The sequence below is a fragment of the Pongo pygmaeus genome, chromosome 15, assembly GCF_028885625.2.
Source record: "Pongo pygmaeus isolate AG05252 chromosome 15, NHGRI_mPonPyg2-v2.0_pri, whole genome shotgun sequence".
NCBI classification, from domain to species: Eukaryota; Metazoa; Chordata; class Mammalia; order Primates; family Hominidae; genus Pongo; species Pongo pygmaeus.
In genome coordinates this window covers 74,872,986-74,893,433 of record NC_072388.2, presented here as the reverse complement: position 1 = coordinate 74,893,433, position 20,448 = coordinate 74,872,986, and the positions used below count along the sequence as shown (strand labels likewise).

General features: G+C 41.0%; 2 protein-coding genes across 51 annotated transcripts in view; both read right to left on the bottom strand.

The window, feature by feature from the left end:
- Nucleotides 1-2,087: 2,087 nt before the first annotated feature.
- The window catches only part of TTLL5 (tubulin tyrosine ligase like 5), a 295,613-nt gene continuing 277,252 nt past the window's right edge, over nucleotides 2,088-20,448 (bottom strand). For 20 of the 50 annotated variants that reach the window (XM_063651907.1, XM_063651908.1, XM_063651911.1 and 17 more), the window contains one exon: nucleotides 2,614-2,741. Coding sequence is in view for 28 of the 50 variants with exons in the window: in XM_063651922.1 (XP_063507992.1) it covers nucleotides 2,719-2,741 (23 nt within the window). In the remaining 22 variants the exon portion in view is untranslated. Of the gene's footprint in view, nucleotides 2,742-17,514; nucleotides 17,612-20,448 lie in introns of all 50 variants that reach the window. The other 30 variants (XM_054448025.2, XM_054448030.2, XM_063651919.1 and 27 more) reach the window with 4 other exon arrangements.
- On the bottom strand, nucleotides 5,907-9,458 carry LOC129012457 (calmodulin-1-like). Its single transcript, XM_063651880.1, has one exon. It carries the CDS (start codon nucleotides 9,278-9,280, stop codon nucleotides 8,759-8,761), a length of 522 nt encoding a protein of 173 aa, XP_063507950.1. The 5' UTR covers nucleotides 9,281-9,458; the 3' UTR covers nucleotides 5,907-8,758.

The following is a 20,448-nucleotide window of genomic DNA, read 5'->3' as shown; positions in this document are numbered from 1 at the left end:
AAATCCTGGCTGGCGGGATTATACTCCATCTTGCTCCAGGGAGCCCGAGGGCACAGAGAAGGGATGCAGTAAGCTCAGCACATCAGCCACGGGCTGCTGCTGTCCCAGCGTCAGTCGATTCACCTGAGGACCATTCTCAAATTCACTGGGCGTGATAACCCCCAAAGGTTTATTAAAAATGTACAGTTTCAGGCTGCAGCTCTAGAGGTACCTTTAGGACTGCAGTAGGGTCCAGGTTGCCTCAAAACTATTAACACATTTTGAGAAGTGGTGCATTATACCTGACATCACTCGTCCTTACCTGAGGCTTCAATATAGAAAAGGGAAGTAATTTTTTTGGCCCCAGATGAAACTCCCTTTTATCCAACTTTATAGCACATCGCTAAAACGTCAGCCTGCAGTTCATCCTAATGAACCAAGGCAGCCAGATACATTTCCTGGAGTATTCCAAAGAAAACAGAACATGGTGCGATTCCAAATGGTCTTTTTCTTCAGAGCTCTACTTGTAGGTTAGGCAGCAGACACAAATACGGACAGGGGTCTGGAGTCAGCGCCCCCATTCTACACATCACTGACAGGTGCTACAGAAACTTGAATCACTGTCTGTCTTCAAAAATCGACGCTTGTTTTGGGGGAGGGTAAAGAGTGACATTGGAAATATCACCTCCGTTGGAAGAGGGCTCATAGGATCTGTCTGGTTTATTGCCAAGTGAAGTCCAGTCCCAGTAAAAATGACTTGAAAGCACCTGGACACATGAAGGGAGAGATCTGGCGTCTTAGCACCTGATCAGCATATGGTAAGTGCAGTAAGAAATTAGCTGGAAGACTTCATTCTGATTGGTTACCTAGGGCAATTTCAAGCATTATAGTCTAAAATGTCTTTTACTGGGCTCATACTCTTTTCCCTTGTCACAAGATTCACGTGGTGAGTCCTCCCAAACCCCTTATTTCCCAATTCTACACCTCAACAGGGGACTATGGAGGAATTCTAATTTGTCCCCTAATCAACTCACAACCAATTGAGCAAATAGTTAAAGTGGTCCTGAAACTACTCTCCAGTCCCGGGGACATTTGGAATGCATTCTCACTTCTCGCCTGAAACCCATAGACCTCACCCTTCACAAGCAAACAAAACGCGTCCGTGTGCCCAAATCTTTGTTTTCATTCATTAAGAAGGCAATAAAGTCCCTTTTCTGCCCTTTTAGGTGTCAATTTTCTCTTTCTTTTTTTTTTCAGATGGAGTCTTGCTCTGTAGCCCAGGCTGGAGTGCAGTGGCGTGATCTCGGCTCACTGCAACCTCTGCCTCCCAGGTTCAAGCAATTCTCCTGCCTCAGCCTCCCGAGTAGCTGGGATTACAGGCACCTGCCACTGCACCCAGCTGATTTTTGTATTTTTAGCAGAGACGAGGTTTCACCATCTTTGCCAGGCTAGTCTCGAACTCCTGACCTCGTGATTCACCCGCCTCGACCTCCCAAACTGCTGGGATTACAGGCGTGAGCGACCGCGCTCAGCCAGGTGTCAATTTTCTTTTTGGAGTTCAACACTGAGTCCATAGGGCCCTGTTGAAGAAGCCCCAGACTCTGGGTTCTCCCCCGATAACTCCCTAGGGCAGCTAAGTTAATCCTTCGGTGGATTCTGCCATCCAACTCTCAACCTTTTCTCTAGCAGAAGCCAGACAGAGAGGACATAGGAAAAGGGAGGAAGCGAGAGGGCAGAGGCTTGAGGGGAGAGCACTGGGGCTGTGCTGCATCATCCAGGTGAACTGCGAGGTATGCAACATGCAACTGGACACAGGGCTAAAGCCACTGCAGGCCCACGCTGTGAGTGAGCCTGCCTGTCGAGGGCTGATAATGGAGACATCTGCACAGGCCCGCTCCCCAGGTGCGGGAGCTGCCTTTGGGAATAGCCTGGACCCACCATCTGCTGAAACGAAATGTAAAAATAAAACATCTCTTTACAGCTCACATTTCTAAAATGAAGTTTAAAAAATTGCACAGCCACAAAGTAAAATAAAAAACTGGTTCTACTTCAGTCCTGTTTGTGAATATTGATTGTTGGGAAATTAGTAAAGGGAAAAAAAAGAAAAAAAAAATAGAATTACTTTATTAATCTTTGAAATCAGTAATTCCAAAGGGTGCCTTTACCCTGGCTCATGTTGTCAACAGCACACCGATTTGTCTCCTCTCTCTAGGAAACTTGTGATGAATGCTCCTCTTTCCCCCTAGATCCTCCAAAAAGGGAGAAACAACTTTGGTGGATGATGATGTTGGAATTTTCAGCTTGTACAAAGAAAATAAAGCTTCATACTGTAATCTGGAAAAGAAGAGGAAGCAAAATGCAAATAGCCAAAGAGCCTCTTTTATATCATCTCTGTGCAGCAGCAGTAAAGGGACAGAGAAGACCTAAGCAGTTTGGGGGCATGGGGCAAAGGGAAGGTAAAAGACACAAGTGTGCTCTGACGGGGTATATAATGCATCAGCTGAACGTCCCCACTGCCAAGTTCCATCAAAACCCAGAAGATCTGCTTTCCTGTTGTCCCAGTGAAAGTCTGCATTGGCTGACTGGCAACCAGCTACTGCCACTTCTACTCGAAGGCTCTGGGGACTCTGAGGCAGCAAAAAAAAATACTATGGACCCCTTGAAGTGCTGGGTGGATGCTTCACCCTCAATCACGCACCCAGGAGTGGTGAACAGGTTGTTTCTCTGTGTGTCTGTGGTTCATATTTTAGTGTGAGCAGGATCTGAAAAAGAGAAAGGCAACCATGAAATGAATGAAATGACAGCATGGGGTTTTACTTACAGGCAGCAATGTCTGGTTTATCTAACATCACTGAAGAATAAAGAAGTGGTGCCCCAAATAAATGAAGTTCACCTCTAAGTGCAAAGCTCTTTTTTTTTTTTTTTGTTTGGGATGGAGTCTCGCTCTGTCGCCCAGGCTGAAGTGCAGTGGCACGATCTCGGCTCACTGCAAGCTCCGCCTCCCGGGTTCACACCATTTTCCTGCCTCAGCCTCCCGAGTAGCTGGGACTACAGGCGCCCACCACCCACCATGGCCGGCTAAATTTTTTGTATTTTTAGTGGAGATGGGGTTTCACCGTGTTAGCCAGGATGGTCTCCATCTCCTGACCTTGTGATCTGCCCACCTCAGCCTCTCAAAGTGCTGGGATTACAGGTGTCAGCCATGTGAGCCACCGCGCCCAGCCACAAAGCTCTTAATTTTAACCACTTTTGTTGGAAACCTTCCTAAAATACTCCCAGTTCTACTGCTGTTTCTTTTCTGTGTTGTTCTCTTTCCTTTTTTTTAATTGGACAAAAACATTTTATCTTTTCCTTTTCAAATTAAAAAATGCTAAATATGTCCATCTTTTCTACAGTGTATTATTAGCATTTTTAAAGTGCATGAAAAAATTCTTCCATGTATGCTTTTGAGTTTTTCTAAATTTTCCCTCAATGTCAGATTGTCAGGTAATACTTTGCCTTCTCCTCAACCCCTCAATCCCAACAATATACACCTATATGCTCACCATCTAGTTTAAGAAAAGGAATTTTACCATTACCCTGCATCCCTGCTAGACCCTCCCAATTCTTTCCCATTCTCACCATCCTGAATTTTGTGTTTATCCTTCCCTTGTTTGCTTTTAAAAAAACAGGTTTATGATCTTTATGCCCCTATATAATATATTGTTGAATTTTATGTGGCTTTGAATTTTGTAGTGATTACACATGCAATCTCAGTATACTACTGGTAGAATTTCTTTGGGTATACACTTAAGAGGGGAATTGCTGGGCCATAAACACTTGGATCTTCAACTCTCTAATGCCATCTTATTTTACAAAGTGGTTACACAATTTATACTCCCTCTGGAAATGCATGAGCGTCCTCACTTCTCCACACCCCTACATGTGGAGCAGTATTGCCTCAGTTTACAATTTCTGTGAATCACATGAGTATTCAATGGTATTCCACTGTGGCTTAATTAGCATTTTCCTGATTAGAAATGAGGTTGAGCATCTTTTCAAGTATCTATTGTGCATACATGTTTCTTCTTATATGAAATGTGTGGATATGCCTTTTGCTTATTTTCCTATTGAATTGTTATTGATTTTTTAAAAAACAGTTTTGAGATATAATTCACATATCGTATAATTCATTCCTTTAACAGGTACAACTCAACAGCTTTTAGTATATTATATTCAGAGTTGTGCGTCCATCATCATAGTCAATTTTAGAACATTTTGATGACCCCAAAAATAAACCCCATACTTCTTTGCCACCACCCCCTATGTCTCTCATCCCTCAGCTATAGGCAACCATTAGTCTAGTCTACCTTCTGTCTCTATAGATTTGCCTATTCTGGACATTTCATATAAATGGAATCATGCAATGGTCTTTTGGGACTGGCTTCTTTCACTTAGCATAATGTTTTTAAGGGTCATCTATGCTGTAGCATGCATCACTACTCTACTCCTTTTTTATGGCTGAATAATATTCCATTGTGTGTATAGACCACATTTCATTTATCCACTCATCAGTTGTGGACATTTGGGTTGTTTCTACCTCTTGGCTATTATTAATAATGCTTCTATAAACAATGATGTACAAATATTTGAACTATGTTTTCATTTCTCTTGGGTATAGATACGGAGGTGGAATTAATTGCTGGGTCATATGGCAACTCTTCACGTAAACTGTTTAAGGAACTGTCAAACTGTTTCCAAAAGCAGTCACGCCATTTTATATCCCTCCCAACAGTGCATGAAGGTTCCAATGTCTCTTTTCCATTACAGCCATTCTGGTGGGCATGAAGTGATACACTGCTGTGTTTTTTCTTTTTCTTTTTTTTGGTGCAGATGGGGTCTCATTGTGTTGTCCAGGCTGGTCTCAAACTCTTCGGCTCAAGTGATCCTCCAAGCTGGTGGCTGCTGACTACTGTGGTTTTGATTTATTTCCCCAGTGGCTAATTATATTGAGGATCGTTTTATATGCTTCTTGGCATGGTACATCTTCTTTGGCAAAACATCTGCTCAGTTCCTTTGCTCATCTTTAAACTTGAGTCGTCTTTTTTATTATTGAATTGTAAGCGCTCTGTATGTATTTTAGATACAAGTCCCTTGTCATATATGTGATTTGTAAATATTTTCTCAATTTCATGGATGGTTGTTTTACTTCCTTGATGGTGTCCTTTGAAGCAGGAAATTTTAAATTTTTGAGGATGTCCAGTTTGTCTATTTTCTTCTTTTGTTGCTTATGCTTTTGATGTGATATCTAAGAGACTGCTTATTCAATTTTAGAAGTTCTTTGCTTAAATATGTGGATACTGACTTTTTGGTTTTTATGCATTACAAACATCTTCACCCAGTTTGTGACTTGTCTCTTCATTCTATGGTTTTTGGAGACAGCGTTTCGCTCTGTCGCTGAGGCTGGAGTGCAGAGGCAGAATCATGGCTCACCACAGCCTCAACCTCAGGGGCTCAAGCAGTCCGCCCACCTCAGCCTCCTGAGTAGCTGGGACCACAGGCATGTACCATCATGCCTGGGCTAGTTTTTAAATTTTTTGTAGAGACAGAGTTTTGCCATGTTGCTCAGGCTGGTCTCGAACTCCTGGGCTCAAGAAATCCTCCCACCTTGGCCTCCCAAAGTGTTGACTTTACAGGTGTTAGCCACTGTGTCCTGCCTGGTATTTTTTTAAAGAGATTGTTTTGTAATTTATTAAGATAAGTGCTATTCAGGATAAAAATTAGATTGTATTTAGACATGTACTTAACAAGTGATCTTTTCAGAAAAGGTTATTTATTTATTTATTTTCGAGACAGTGTTTTGCTCCGTCACCCAAGCTGGAGAGCAGTGGCATGATTACGGCTTACTTGCAGCCCCAACCTCCTGGGCTCAAATGATCCTCCTGCCTCAGCCTCCTAAGTACCTGGGACCACAAGCATGTGCCACCATGCCTAATTTTTTTTCTATTTTTTTGTAGAGATGGAATCTCCCTATATTGCCCAGCCTGGTCTAAAACTCCTGGGTTCAAGTGAGCCTCCTGCCTCAGCGTGCCAAAGTGCTGGGTTTATGGGCACAAGCCACCACACCTGGCCCACATAAGGTTTTTAAAAAAATATTAGAAAATCCAGGACAGTCACCATAAAAACAGGATGGATTAAAAACAAAAAACAATTTTTTTTTTTTTGAGACAGGGTCTTAACTCTGTTGTCCAGGCTGGAGTGCAGTGGCATAATCATAGCTTACTGCAGCCCCGACCTCCTGAGCTCAAGTGATCCTCTCACCTCAGTTTCCTGAGTAGCTGGGACCACAGGCGTGTGCCCAGGTTTGGTTAATTTTTAAAATTTTTATAGAGACAAGGTCTCCCTGTGTTGTCCAGGCTGCTTTGGAACTCCTGGACTCAAATGATCCTCCCTCCTTGGCCACCCAAAGTGCTGGGATTACAGGTGTGAGCCAATGCACCCGGCCCTGACAAAGGTTTTTAAAATAAAAAATTTCAAACATACATAAAAAATAAAATAGTATAATACACTTCCATGTTCTCATCATCTAGCTTTGATAATGATCGGCATCCTACCATTTGTTTCATCTCTTCACATTTGTTTCCTGGAGTATTTTCAAAGCAAACTCAAGATAACATTATCTTCAGAATCTATCTCTGATGAATAAGAAACAAAGGGAAAAAAAACTCCAATATCTTCATGGCATCTTAGAAGTTCTTGATTTTAACCAGGTGAAATTTATCAGTTTTTACCTTTATGGTTTGCACTTTTTGGGTTTGATTTTACAAGCCCTTTCCTTTTAATGTGACTATGATGATCTGGCCCTCTAATGTATTCTTAAAGATTTACACTTTTGCTTTTCATATTTAAGTCTTTAATCCAACTAAAATTGTGTACAGTTCGAAGCAGACATCTAATTCCATTTTTTCCTACACAAAAACTGATTGTCCTAACGTTATTATTGAAGTCTATCCTTTCCTCTTCTAACTGCAATGCCTCTTGGTCTTAAGTTATTTCCTATATATAGACCAGTTTTAGGTTTCTCTATTTTGTGTCAATATCACACTCTCTTAAGCATGTTAGCTTGATGGTAATTCTTGTCATCTGGTTAAGACAAGTCACACACAGCCTCCTTCTGGCATCCCCATTCTTTATAGGAGTATAAGTGTTCTTCTCTCTTTCATATAAATTTCAAAAAATAAAAATAAACAACTAATACCCTCTCTAACATACAAATCAATTTTAGGAAGAACTGACATCTTTAGAAAACTGTAACTGTTTTTTTTTTTTTGGAGACAGAGTCTTGCTCTGTTGTTCAGGCTGGAGTGTAGTGGTGTGATCTCAGCTCACTGCAACTTCTGCCTCCTGGGTTCAAGCGATTCTCGTGCCTCAGTCTCCCAAGTAAGCTGGGACTATAGGCATGCACCACCATGCCCGGCTAATTTTTTGCATTTTTAGTAGAGACGGGATTTTGCCAGGTTGCCCAGGCTGGTCTTGAACTCCTGGGAGCTTGGGCAATCCCCCTCGGCCTCCCAAAGTGCTAGGATTACAGGCGTGAGCCGCTGCGCCAGGCCACAAACTGTAACTTTTAATCCACGAACATGTAGGTCTCTCCATTAATTTCTTAAAGTGTCTCTCGATAAGGTGTGTTTTATATATATATATTTTTTTAAATCAGAGATCTTACATATCTTTTGTTAGATTTATTCCTAGGCATGGGCTTTAATGCTCTGTAAAGCGTATCTTTTCTGTAATCACATGCTCTACCTGTTTGTGCAGAAATACAGAAATGTAATTGATTTTGGAAAATTCTCTGATAAAGCCAATAATCTATTTGAACATTCTTTTTGGGTTTAGAATCAGATACGTTATCTGAGAATAATGACAGATCTGCCTCCTCCCTTCTGATCCTATGTCATTTCCTTGTCTTGGTTTACTTTACTGGCGAGGACGTCCCTCCTACTACAACACTGACTAGAAGTGACGGCGGGCTCCCTTGTCTTGCTCCTCACCTTAAGGGAATGAATACTTTCAAGGAATCCCAATTAAAAGTATGATGTTTACTGCTGGATTTTGTAGAGATACTTTATTATTAGGTAATGAAAACTCCCTTCTATACTAGGAACTTTTTAAAAAGTCATGAAGATACAAATGCTAATTCTGTATCCATCAAAAGAAGCATATTTCCCCCCTTTAATCTGTTACTGGAATAAATTACCTTAGTCAATTTTTACTTTTTAAATTGTTTTATTGAAAAACAAATATACAACTTCAAATGGATTTGAGGCAAATTGTCCCCTAAGCAGATTTTCTTTAAGTGGCTAACCAAAGTTTAAAAAGCAAGTAACAATAAAAGAAAATGTCTCTGGTACAGGGCCAGCAATACCAAAAAATACTGTAGGAGTACCTGGATATACACCCCTTTTGCAACAGTGCAACTTTTAAGTACATATTGTTGACTGTCCATAGTTCAGGTAGAGTTACAACTCCAAACTTCAACAACACGCTGACAGTTCCTAAAGGAAACGACTTTGAGAAAAGGCATAACCCAGATGTTCCCTCATTTGACCAACTCCATCTAAGCTGAGATGTGCAGAGGGGCTTAGATATATTTATAGTAAGCCACGTGCAACACATTAGTTGATCAGTTTTCTAAAATAAGGTTTCAGGACAATGACAGTAAGATAAGGGAAGAAAACATGGAGGAATGAAGTCCTAATTACTATACATGCATATTTTTTTGACAGTAGGGAGAAACCTTTCACAGATAAGTTAAAAGAAAAGGCAAGTAACTATTTTGTACAAGAAATTTAACATATTCTGTACAAGGTCTTCGCTTTGCTGTCATCATCTGTATAAACTCTTCATAGTTTACTTGACCATCACTATCAGTATCTGCTTCCCTGATTATTTCATCAACTTCTTCATCTGTTAACTTCTCTCCAAGGTTTGTCATCAGATGGTGAAATTCTGCAGCACTAATAGAACCATGGCCATCCTGCTCAAACACACTGAATGCATCTCTAATTTCTTCTTCACTGTCTGTGTCTTTTATTTTTCTTGCCGTCATTGTCAGAAATTCTCGGAAGTCAACTGTGCTATTACCATCGGCATCTAATTCACTAATCATGTCCTGTAACTCTGCTTCTGTGGGATTCTGCCCAAAAGACGTCATTGCAGTTCCCAATTCTTTGGTTGTTATAGTTCCATCACCATCTTTTTCAAATAGTGAAAAAGCTTCTTTGAATTCTGAAATCTGCTCTTCAGTCAGTTGGCCAAGCATGCTGCTAGTGCGACCGGTTTCTGAGATGTGACCACACAACCACTCGGTTTGCTCGCTCCACTTGAACTAACGTCAATTTCTAAATATTAAACAATTATTGGCCAGGCACAGTGGCTCACGCCCGTAATCCCAGCAATTTGGGAGGCCGACGAGGGCAGATCATGAGGTTAGGAGATCAAGACCATCCTGGCTAACACAGTGAAGTCCCATCTCTACTAAAAATACAAAAAATTAGCCGGGTGTGGTGGCACGCACCTGTAGTCCCAGCTACTTGGGAGGCTGAGGCAGGATTATCCCTTGAACCTGGGAGGTGGAGGTTGCAGTAAGCTGAGATCACACCACTGCACTCCAGCCTGGGTGACAGAGTGAGACTCCATCTCAAAAACAAAACAAAACAAAACAAAAAAAGCAAAAAAAACACAATTGTTGAATCTCTGGGATAAACCTAACTTGGTCATGATGCAGTCTCTTTTTAAACATTATTAGATTCAAGTTGCTATCATTCTTTTGGGAATTTTTGCCTTTTTTTTTTTTTTTTTTTTTTTTGAGACAATCTCACTCTGTCACTCAGGCTGGAGTACAGTGGTATGATCTCGGCTCACTGCAAACTCCACCTCCCAGGTTCAAGCGTTTCTCTTGCCTCAGCCTCCCAAGTAGCTGGGATTACAGGCATCCACCACCATGACGGGCTAATTTTTGTATTTTTTAGTAGAGATGGGGTTTCACCATGTTGGCCAGGCTGGTCTTGATCTCCTGACCTCAAATGATCTGCCTGGCTCGGCCTCCCAAAGTGCTGAGATTACAGGCGTGAGCCACTGCCCCCGGCCTGAATTTTTGCATTTTTATCCACAATTAAGAATGTCTTGTAATTTTAAAACTTCTTCTGCGGACTGTCCTTGCCAGGTTTTGATATTAAGATAATAGAGTTGGAAAGTGTTCCCTCTTTTCTCATACTCTGGAATAGTTTGTAGATTGAAATATTTGTTCCTTGAATGTTTGGTAGGACTCACCAGTAAAACATAAAAGCCCGGTAATTAATTTGTGGGAAGATTTTTGTTCTTGCTTCAGTTTCCATAATAATTAAAGGAATATTTGGATTTTGTATTTCTTCTTCAGTAAATATTTGTAAGTTAAATATTAAAATTGTACTCATCTCACCAAAGTTTTAAAAATATATCAGCATATCATCATAAAGTTATTCACAATATCTTCCTACAATCTGTTTAATCTCTGAAGCATGTATAATAATGTCTCTAACTCATTCCTCTCAACTGTATGTTTATTTTCCTCTAGATCTTTATTATTATTATTTTTTTTGGTTTTTACTTTCTTTCGACTTATTTTGTTTTTCTCTTTTTTAACTTCTTAAACCAGATACTTGGCACATTAACTTTCAGCCCCTCCTCTTCCCTCACTATAAGCATAAATTTTCCTTTAGGTATTACTTTACCTACATTTCTCAAGTTTTTTATATTAAACAACATTTTAAAATTATGATTTTTTTGTTTGTTTGTTTGAGATGGAGTTTCACTCTTGTCACCCAGGCTGCAGTGCAATGACACGATCTTGTCTCACTGCAACCTCCACCTCTCAGGTTCAAGCCATTCTCCTGCCTTAGCCTCCTGAGGAACTAGGATTACAGCTGCCCGCTACCACGACTGGCTAATTTTTGTATTTTTAGTAGAGACAGGGTTTCAGCATGTTGGCCAGGCTGGTCTCGAACTCCTGACCTCAGACGATCCACCCGCCTTGGCCTCCCAAAGTGCAGGGATTACAGGTGTGAACCACTGTGCCCCGCCAATTATGATTTTTAAATTAGTTAACTCTTTCTTAATTTCCAAAAATATGAGGATTTTTCCAGTATCTTTTTGTTATTGGTTGTGATCAAGGAACATAGTGTTTGAAATGTGATTTAAGGCCTACTACATAGTTTCTGCAACTCCCCCATAGAAGATTGCAAAGAATGTGCATTATGCAATGATTTAGTGTGATGTTCTATACATGCCTATGAGATCGAGCCTGTTAATGATGTAGTTAAAATTTTGATTTTTTTTTTTTTTTTTTTTGAGACAGCGTCTTGCTCTGTTGCCCAGGCTGGAGTGCAGTGTCACGAACACAGCTCACTGCAGCCTAAACCTCCTGGGCTCAAGTGATCCCCATGCCTCAGCCTCCCATGTGGCTGGGACCACAGGCACACACCACCACGCCCAGCTAATTTTTCGGTTTTTTTGGAGAGACAGGGTCTCACTTTGTTGCCCAGGCTGGTCTCAAACTCCTGGGCTCAAGTGATCCTCCTGCCTCAGCCTCCCAAAGTGCTGGGTTTATGGGTGTGACCCACTATGCACAGCCTCTTAAATTTTCTTATTATCAGAAACATTACTTATTATCAGACTGCTCAATCTAGCGATTACTGAGTTACATTAAAACCTTCCAATATAAAGCTAGATTTATCTATTTTTCTTATGGTTCTGTTAATTTTTTGCCCAAGGTACTTTTCATAAATATGTATTTATTACATGAAGAAAACATTAAATATACTAAAGTCGATGAGAAAAGGTTGAGCACTTTCTTGGTGAACCTTTAGCCATAATGTAGTGACCCTCTTTATTTCTTGTTATCTTTTTTGCCTGAAAATCTATTTTGTCTGATAAATATAGCTACATCAGCTTTCTTTTGGTTGGTATTTCCCCAATGTATCTTTTTCCAACCTTTTTCTTTCATCCTTTCTATATGCCTATGTTTAAGATTTTCTTGTTTTAATAGCCTGAAAGTGGATTTTTAAAAAATCCAGGCTGACAATATAACTATTTCTGGTTGGCCATTTTCTCTTCCCTCCACTGCTCCCACCTTGTCCCTGCCTGATATAGCAGCCACAGCCATCCTGTGAAATCCTCTGCTCAGAACCCCTTGATGGCTACCACCACACTCAGAAGACAAGTGCAAGTCCTCTCCTTGGCCCCCAGACCCTGCATGATCCGGCCCCTTGTCATCTCTCAGCCTCACCTCTTCTCAGTCTCCTCTGCTCTCTCGTGCAACACGACAGCTCCACTTGAATTTCCCAATCACAGCAACCACATCCCTCCCTCCAGGCATGAGCTCCCGCTGTTCCCTCCACCTGGAGTTCCCTTCCATCCATATCTGCCAGCTTATTCCCCCTTCTTCAGTTCTCACCGCAAAGGCCACTTTCTCTACTTTATTTAGAATAGCCAACCTCCCCATTCTCTACCTTCTTTCACTGTTTTTTTTTTTTTTTTTCTCTAGAACATTTCCCACATTCTCATGTACTGTTTGTGTTACTTATTTGGTCTGTTGTTTGTCCCTCCTATTGGGGATTTTTGGCTGTTTTGCTCACTGCCCCACGGCTTGTGCCTAGTGCCTAGAATAGTGCTGAACACACAGAAGATGCTTGGTCCATATTTGCTGCATTCATGAATCAATCAGTCTTTGACTTTCACTGGAACATTGAGTCAACTCACATTTTGGAAAGGGCCAATGCTTTTATTTGTTCGTACTGTTTTAAGCTGTGCTTTCTATTTGTTCTACCTCTTCCATGTTTCCTTTTCCTCCTTGTGGATTTATTCTCTATCTCATTCCACTTTCTCTCTGCTACTTTGGAAGTTTTCTATTTTTTTAAATACTTTATTCATTTAACAATTGTATATGTTAACTATATAAAGTTTATATAGTTAACAACTGTATATGTTAACTATATAAAATTCATCAATAACTTTACCTTTTCACTGTACAATATGAACTTAAATGACTTTAATTTTGAACATCTGCTCTCCTTGATTTACATGATATGATGGTTTGGATATTTTCATTTTCTTTTTAACCTCACGAGAACATTATCATCATTTTGTTGCTCATTATGTTGCCCCCAATTCCTCCTGCATTTCAGACCTTTCTTCTGGTATTATAATACCTTCCTCTGTCTGAAATACATTCTTTAGACTCCTTGGCAAAGGTCTACTAGTGACAAACTCTTTTGGGTGTTATGTGTTGGAAAATGTGTTTCATCCTCATTCATGAAAGATATTTTTGCTTAGAATACATTTACGGTTTGGTAATTATTTCCTTTCCTCAATGGCAACATTACACTGTATTTTTGTTTCCATCTTTGCTGCTGAGAAGTTAGCTGTCAATCAGACTGGAATTGCTCTGGTAATCCTTCCACTCCCTCCAGCTGCTTTAACATCTTTTGACCTTAGTGCTCTAAAGTATGATGTGTCTAGGTGTGGATTTCTTGTGATTCACTGCAATATGTGTATCTTTCACTAGTTCTGGAAAATTTTTAGCCATTATCTCTTCAAATATTGTCCCTTTCCATTTTTTCTTTCCAGAGCTCCAATTAGATATTTATTAGGCCTTCTCAAATGGCTTTCCACCTTTTTCTTTCTGTGCTGCATCCCCAATCATTTATTTTTCAATTTATTATTATTTTTTTGGGCAGAAGGGAATGTTTATTAAAAAACTTTAGAAGGCCAGGTGCAGTGGCTCATGTCTGTAATCCCAGCACTTTGGGAGGCTGAGGCGGGCAGATCATGAGGTCAAGAGATCGAGATCATCCTGACCAACATGGTGAAACCCCGTCTCTACTAAAAATATAAAAATCAGCTGGGCATGGTGGCACGTGCCTGTAGTCCCAGCTACTCAGGAGGCTGAGGCAGGAGAATCACTTGAGCCTAGTGGATGGAGGTTGCAGTGAGCCAAGATCGTGCCACTGTACCCAGCCTGGTGACAGAGCGAGACTCCATCTCAAAAAAAAAAATATATATATATATATAACATATATTATAAAAAATATGTTATAAAATAATACATGTAATATATATTATATATCTATAAACGCTTTAGAGCAGGAACAAAAGAGCTTGGAAGAGGGCCAAGCAGGTGGCTTGAGAGATCAAGTATGAGGTTTGACCTTCTGACTTGGGGTTTTATATGCTGGCATACTTCTGGCGTCTTGCATCTCTTCTCCCCTGGTTTTTCCCTTGGAGCGGGCTGTCCACATATGCAGATGCAGTGGTCTGCTAGCACTTGGGAGGTGGGCATGCACAGTGTGTTTACAGGAGTTGTACGCATGCTCACTTGAGGCGTTCTTTCCCTTACCAGCCGAATGTCCCTAGGAGGTCATATGCCAGTTAAAGGCCGCCATTTTGCCTCTTAGTGCACATGCTCAAGCCCACTCCCCCAACTCCTGAGATCTTATCAGGAAGCTACTAATCACCAGTTTCAGGTTTTTCCTATCTATAAGGAGACTGACTTTCCCTGGTGCTGGCTGCAACTGATTATTATTTTAGAGAGACAGTTAACAACTGCCTGATCATCACCTGATGGTCACCTGACATTCTTGGTTGCGGTGGGAGGGGGTGGGGCAAGAGCCCTCTCTTGCCCTGCTCATGCCTGACTACCTACTGTAACCTTTCCTGACTCAAGAGTCCAAGATCCCAATTCTTTGGGGAAAATGCATGAAGGTCAGTCTTCTGTAACTGCTTTCCACTGACAGGTGGTAGTTGGCTGCTCTGTGGGTTTTGGCCTGTTGCTAGCTGTCAGGGCAGGGTGGCTCCGTGGATTGGTGAAAGTGGGATCCAGCCAGGCCCAAGGGAGACAGGGGCAAGATTGTGCCTTTGTTTGTTCCACTGATGGGCAGTCTAGGGGTCCTTTGTAGAAGGGTGACTCTTGAATATTGAGAGGTTGGTGTCCCTCACTGAGGATCATCTGAAGCTTGATGGCAAGTAGGGAATGTATTTGAGTTACACAGTAAAGTATGTTACCGGCAGAAGGTATCCAAGTCACATGGCACCAAAATATGTTAGTGGCAGTGAATCTGTATCTGTACAGGTCTGCCGCAGCCTCAATTCTTGCCTCCTCAGAAGAAAGAATTTGACTGAGGGGCATAAGGCAGAAGAAGAGACCAAGGCAAGTTTTAGAGCAGGAGGGAAAGTTTATTAAAAAGCTTCAGAGCAGGAAGGAAAGCACACTTGGAAGAGGGCCAAGCAGGTGACTTGAAAGACAAGTGCCCAGATCATTTCTTTAAATACATCTTTCAGTTAATTAAAGCTCTCCTCAGTGAACTGGGTCAAATCTGCATGTAGGCCCATCCACGGATTTTTAAACTTTAATTATTATTATTTTCCAATTCCAAAAGAGCTACTTAGTTCTATTTCAAATCTGCTTGGTCATAATCTCTTGGTTTACTCTCTCTTTTAATTTCTCTAAACATAGGAGAAAATTTATTTTGCACGATTTGGCAATTTCAATATCTTAGTCTAACACTGTTATCTATTATTTTGCTGGCTTTGCTCATGGTGCCACGTTTATTTGTTTTGTGATTTTAAACTCTGATCTCATAAAACTTTACCTGTAGGAATTATTTGAGGTTTGGGTTGGAGGAGGATTCCTCCAGATAAAATATGCATTTGATTCTGCTAGGTGCCTTAGGACCACCTTAAACTCTCAGTCTGAAGTTTTTCAGGCTACCTCCGGAATGTGAATTCATGCCCAAGCTTACAAGGAGTCCAGCTTGTGGTTATAAATTACCAGGGGAGATTCCCCTTCTCCACTCCATTTAGCACCAAGTTTCCAGATAGGCAATTTTCTTTCAATGCCTGAGGGACTGAAGGGTGGATGAGAGGGAGTTTATTTCTAGTTGACTTTCATATGGAGACTATAGCTGGCACTCTGGGGTCCCAGTCTAGAAGGGTCTCCTACTAGACTCCTCACCTTAAGATTTGCCTGTTGTCCCTTACATCCTGCCATAATTCTGGTACAGAGTCACTTCAGTCCTCACTCCTGCCTGGTGATCCAGTGATGGGGTCATAAGAGCAGGAGAGGTACACAGAACAACAATGTTACTGCATTTTTCCCTCACTGCCTCTATGACCGCGACTACGGCCCGGCTCTTCCCCCACACCCTCCACACCCCCTTTTTTTTGTGGGACTTTTAAATACCAGCCACTGAAGCTAACCCATCTTTATTTTTGCTTTAATGGCTTGGCCTGGAAATTCTTTTTTTGGCCAAATGTCTACAGACAATACTGTCTTTATACACTCACTTGGCATTTATGAAATAAATGAAGTTACATCTTATTATGTTAGTCCTAAAGTCAACAAGCAACACAAACATAAAATATATTCAGAACTACCCTAAAAAGTCTTAAAGCACCTGTAAAATACATCATGCCAGTTCGGCAACTATCAAGGAGTCCAACAAACACACTTATACTTCCATCCTTCTGTTCTTTCGTTAGCACCCAACTAACGTGACTGGCTTGTGTTTAGGGCCATAGAGAATGCAAGTATTTTTAGACATTGTAATCAACATTTGCCAAGGTAAACTGCACTATGAGAATCACCTAGGAATGAAGAACCATTGAAGCCAAGAGCAGATTCACATCTCACGCTCATTTGGAAGCATAAGTTACCTGAGAGGAATGGTGGAGAGACTCTCCTAAATGATCTAAATCATTGTTTCTTTTATTGTTTGGAGGGACATGGGGAGGGACTTTGTCTTGCCTATATTGCTTATTTTCACTGCTACACTCTTAAGTGCTGAGACCACATCTTACAAATTTTCACATGACCCAGGGCACCCAGCATTTTGCCTTATAAATATTTACATGAGAGCTGCTTGGTAAATAGTTGATTGACTGATGATCAATAGCGCTGATACCCTATGGGTGGCAGAAGACTTCCAACTAACAATACAAACTAGGCTTCTACAAACAACAAAAGACCTGATGTGGTAAGTGGCAATCTGTACTTCCAGGCCAGTGCTTCTACCACCCATCAGCTGTCTGAAAGTTAAGGGATACACATTTTTTTTTTTTTTTTGAGATGGAGTCTTGCTCTGTAGCCCAGGATGGAGTGCAGTGGCATGATCTCAGCTCACTGCAAGCTCCGCCTCCCTGGTTCACACCATTCTCCTGCCTCAGCCTCCCGAGTAGCTGGGACTACAGGCGCCCGCCACCACACCTGGCTAATTTTTTTGTATTTTTAGTAGAGATGGGTTTCACCATGTTAGCCAGGATGGTCTTGATCTCCTGACCTTGTGATCCGCCCGCCTCGGCTCCCAAAGTGCTGGGATTACAGGCGTGAGCCACTGCATTTTTATGAAATCCTATGACTCATAGCTTTTCCAGTTCAGAAAAAAAAAAAAAAAAAAAAAAGTTCATCACAAATTCCCCGCCAATAAAGAAGGCCCTAAGCCAGGCAGGTGTGGTGATACATACCTATAATCCCAGCTTAGGAGGCTGAGGAGGGAGAATCACTTGAGCCCAAGACTTCAGGATTCAAGACCAGCCTGGGCAACACACCAAGACCCTGTCTCTAAAAAAAAAAGAAAAAAGAAAAAAATAATACAGTAAAAAGAAAAAATTCCCATCTGGAAAATGGGACAAATAAAGAAGGCCCAAACCTCAAATGTTATGAACAGATAACCAAAGTTATTTTTCTCCCTCCAAGGTCTGAAATGAATAAGAAAAATAAAATTAAAAACTTAATTTAAAATATTACCTAAATGCAAAGACGTTTACCTCTTAAAGATTTGTCCCTAAGGCCTTTCCAACTGATCTGGGCACCCCTGGTAGTATCTTCTGGCAACATTCTGGTTTGATAAGAAAGGAAGTGAATGAATCAATTTATTTATATCCTGAGTGACATTAGTAGAAACAGACAGCTGGGGTGTGTGGGCCAACCTGCTGCCCCTCACCTTCCTGGGCATAGCTCCAGTATGTAGGAATGAATAACACAGGCACAAGAGCATCAGATCCATTTCATGAAACCCTGCCTGGGTGTCACAAAGGCGCCGGGCACAGCTGCAAGGGGTTTGTTCAGAGCAAAGACAGCCCAAGGAACTCTGCAATGCAGCCACATGGGACATGGGAGCCGCTGATTACAGCAGCACCACCAAGCCCTCATGGCCTCCCAGAAATCCTTTCTAATTTCTCATGAGTAATGCAGGCATCTGGTTCAGTTCAGATGCTAAAACCAACAAGAGCTCAAGTGTCCATCTATGGGGGAAGATTTCCTTTCTACTCGCAAATGAGTGTTGAATAATTTTAATAAAATGCTATTTTAAGGAATTCTACTATAAAGAATTATAGTCATTAATACAACAAACCTAATTATTCTAAGAAAAATGCACGTAACTCATTTCTGAAGATATATTTAACTCTCACAAACTTGTAAAAAACCATGTTCCCCTTATTCTGGATCATTTTATTATAATAAACCCATCAGATGGGCATGATAACATTTTATCACAGAATAGAGAGATACAAATCTCTGAAAGACTTTCAAATGTCATTCAGTGAAAAGTGTTTCTTTTTCCAACTACATTTAGATAGTAAGTATCCTAAGGGAAGACTGATTAACATGTTTGACAGAGGTTTTTTGGCATAAGAATACTTAATAACTACCCTTTTATGAAAATTTAAAAATTTTAAGGCTGACTAAAATCAAGTTCTTGGGATCTAATTCTATGATGTATCTACCATGCTAGTTTCGAAGCATAACCTACTTGAGTATATCTGGTGTATTTTTATATAAACATGTAAAACCTTTATTTATAAAATAAATGACTGAATTATTAAAAGGAGAGTGACTTATTTTATGAAGAGTTTCTTTACTTTCTTGAAAAGATTTAATTTCGGCCAGGCGCAGTGGCTCATGCCTGTAATCCCAGCGCTTTGGGAGGCCAAGGTGGGCGGATCATGAGGTCAGGAGATCGAGACCATCCTGGCTAACATGGTGAAACCCTGTCTCTACTAAAAATACAAAAAATTAGCCGGGCAGGGTAGCGGGTGCTTGTAGTCCCAGCTACTCAGGAGGCTGAGACAGGCAATGGTGTGAACCTGGGAGGCGGAGCTTGCAGTGAGCTGAGATCATGCCACTGCACTCCAGCCTGGGCGAGAGCTAGACTCCGTCTCAAAAAAAGAAAAAAAAAAAAATTTAATTTCTTTATAGGGAGCTCTGGTAATGAAGAACTGGTAGAGTAAAACAATGCTACGAGCTATAAATTGATTTATGCTATTCACAAGCCTCAAACCTCTGGGATTTCAGGATAATGATTTTTGTTTTCTGCTCACTGGAGAAAATCTTTGATGGGGCATTAGAATGGATTTTTATATAGCTTTGAGTTCAAAAGACAGATTGATGGTGGGGGTGGATTTTGTCTCTTCTAGAATAGCTTCCAGTCTGATAAAAATTCAGCCTCATTCCTCCTGTAGCAGATGCAGCATTAATGACTCAAAGAGGGTGCTGGATACCAGTTCTCTATCTGAAGATTAGGAGAGTAGCACTTTCAGTTACCTAAAGAAGGTAAGAAGTAAATGGCGCAGCTGGGCATGGTGGCTCATGCCTATAATCCCAGCACTTTGGGAGGCTGAGGCAGGAGGATCGCTTGAACCCAGGAGTTTGAGACCAGCCTGGGCAACATAGAGAAACTCATCTCTACTAAAAATAAAATAAAATAATTAGCTGGACGTGGTGGTGCACACCTGTGGTTCCAGCCACTCAGGGGCTGAGGCAGGAGGATTGCTTGAGCCCAGAAGTATGAGGCTGCAGTGAGCTGTCATCATGCCACTGCACTCCAGCCTGAATGACAGAGTAAAGCTGTCTAAATAAATAAATGAAATGAAGGGACTCTAGACCAGTGACCAACAGTGACTTTCAAACTTTTTTTCTGATTACAATGCATAGTAAAAAGTACATCTCACATTGTCACGGAATGCACAACCATCTTAATGACTTAAATAAAATTCCCATAATACTTGCACTTACTTTTACTGTATATAGAGCCTGATATTCTTCTATTTCATTCTGTTGCACTGGGGTGGGTATGCAGGGGAATGATGATTGTGACCAGTGGTGTGCTAGAAAATGTTTAACAGGCTCTCTATGGTAAAACAAATGAAAGCCCCAACTTTGTATTGTTGGCCAATTTCCACCACTATTGAGTTCAAATAACCAACACAAAGTTACTGAAGGCAGAGTTGGGAAGGGACACATTCCACCAGCTCTTATGAGCCTGGTTGTGACCCATTAAACTGATTGGATGACCCACCACTAGGTCATGACTCACAGTTTAACAATCACTGCTTTAGAGTATAGGCAATCAAGCTCTTTACTAGTTCACAGGAAGCTGAGAGTGGCCAGTCTATATT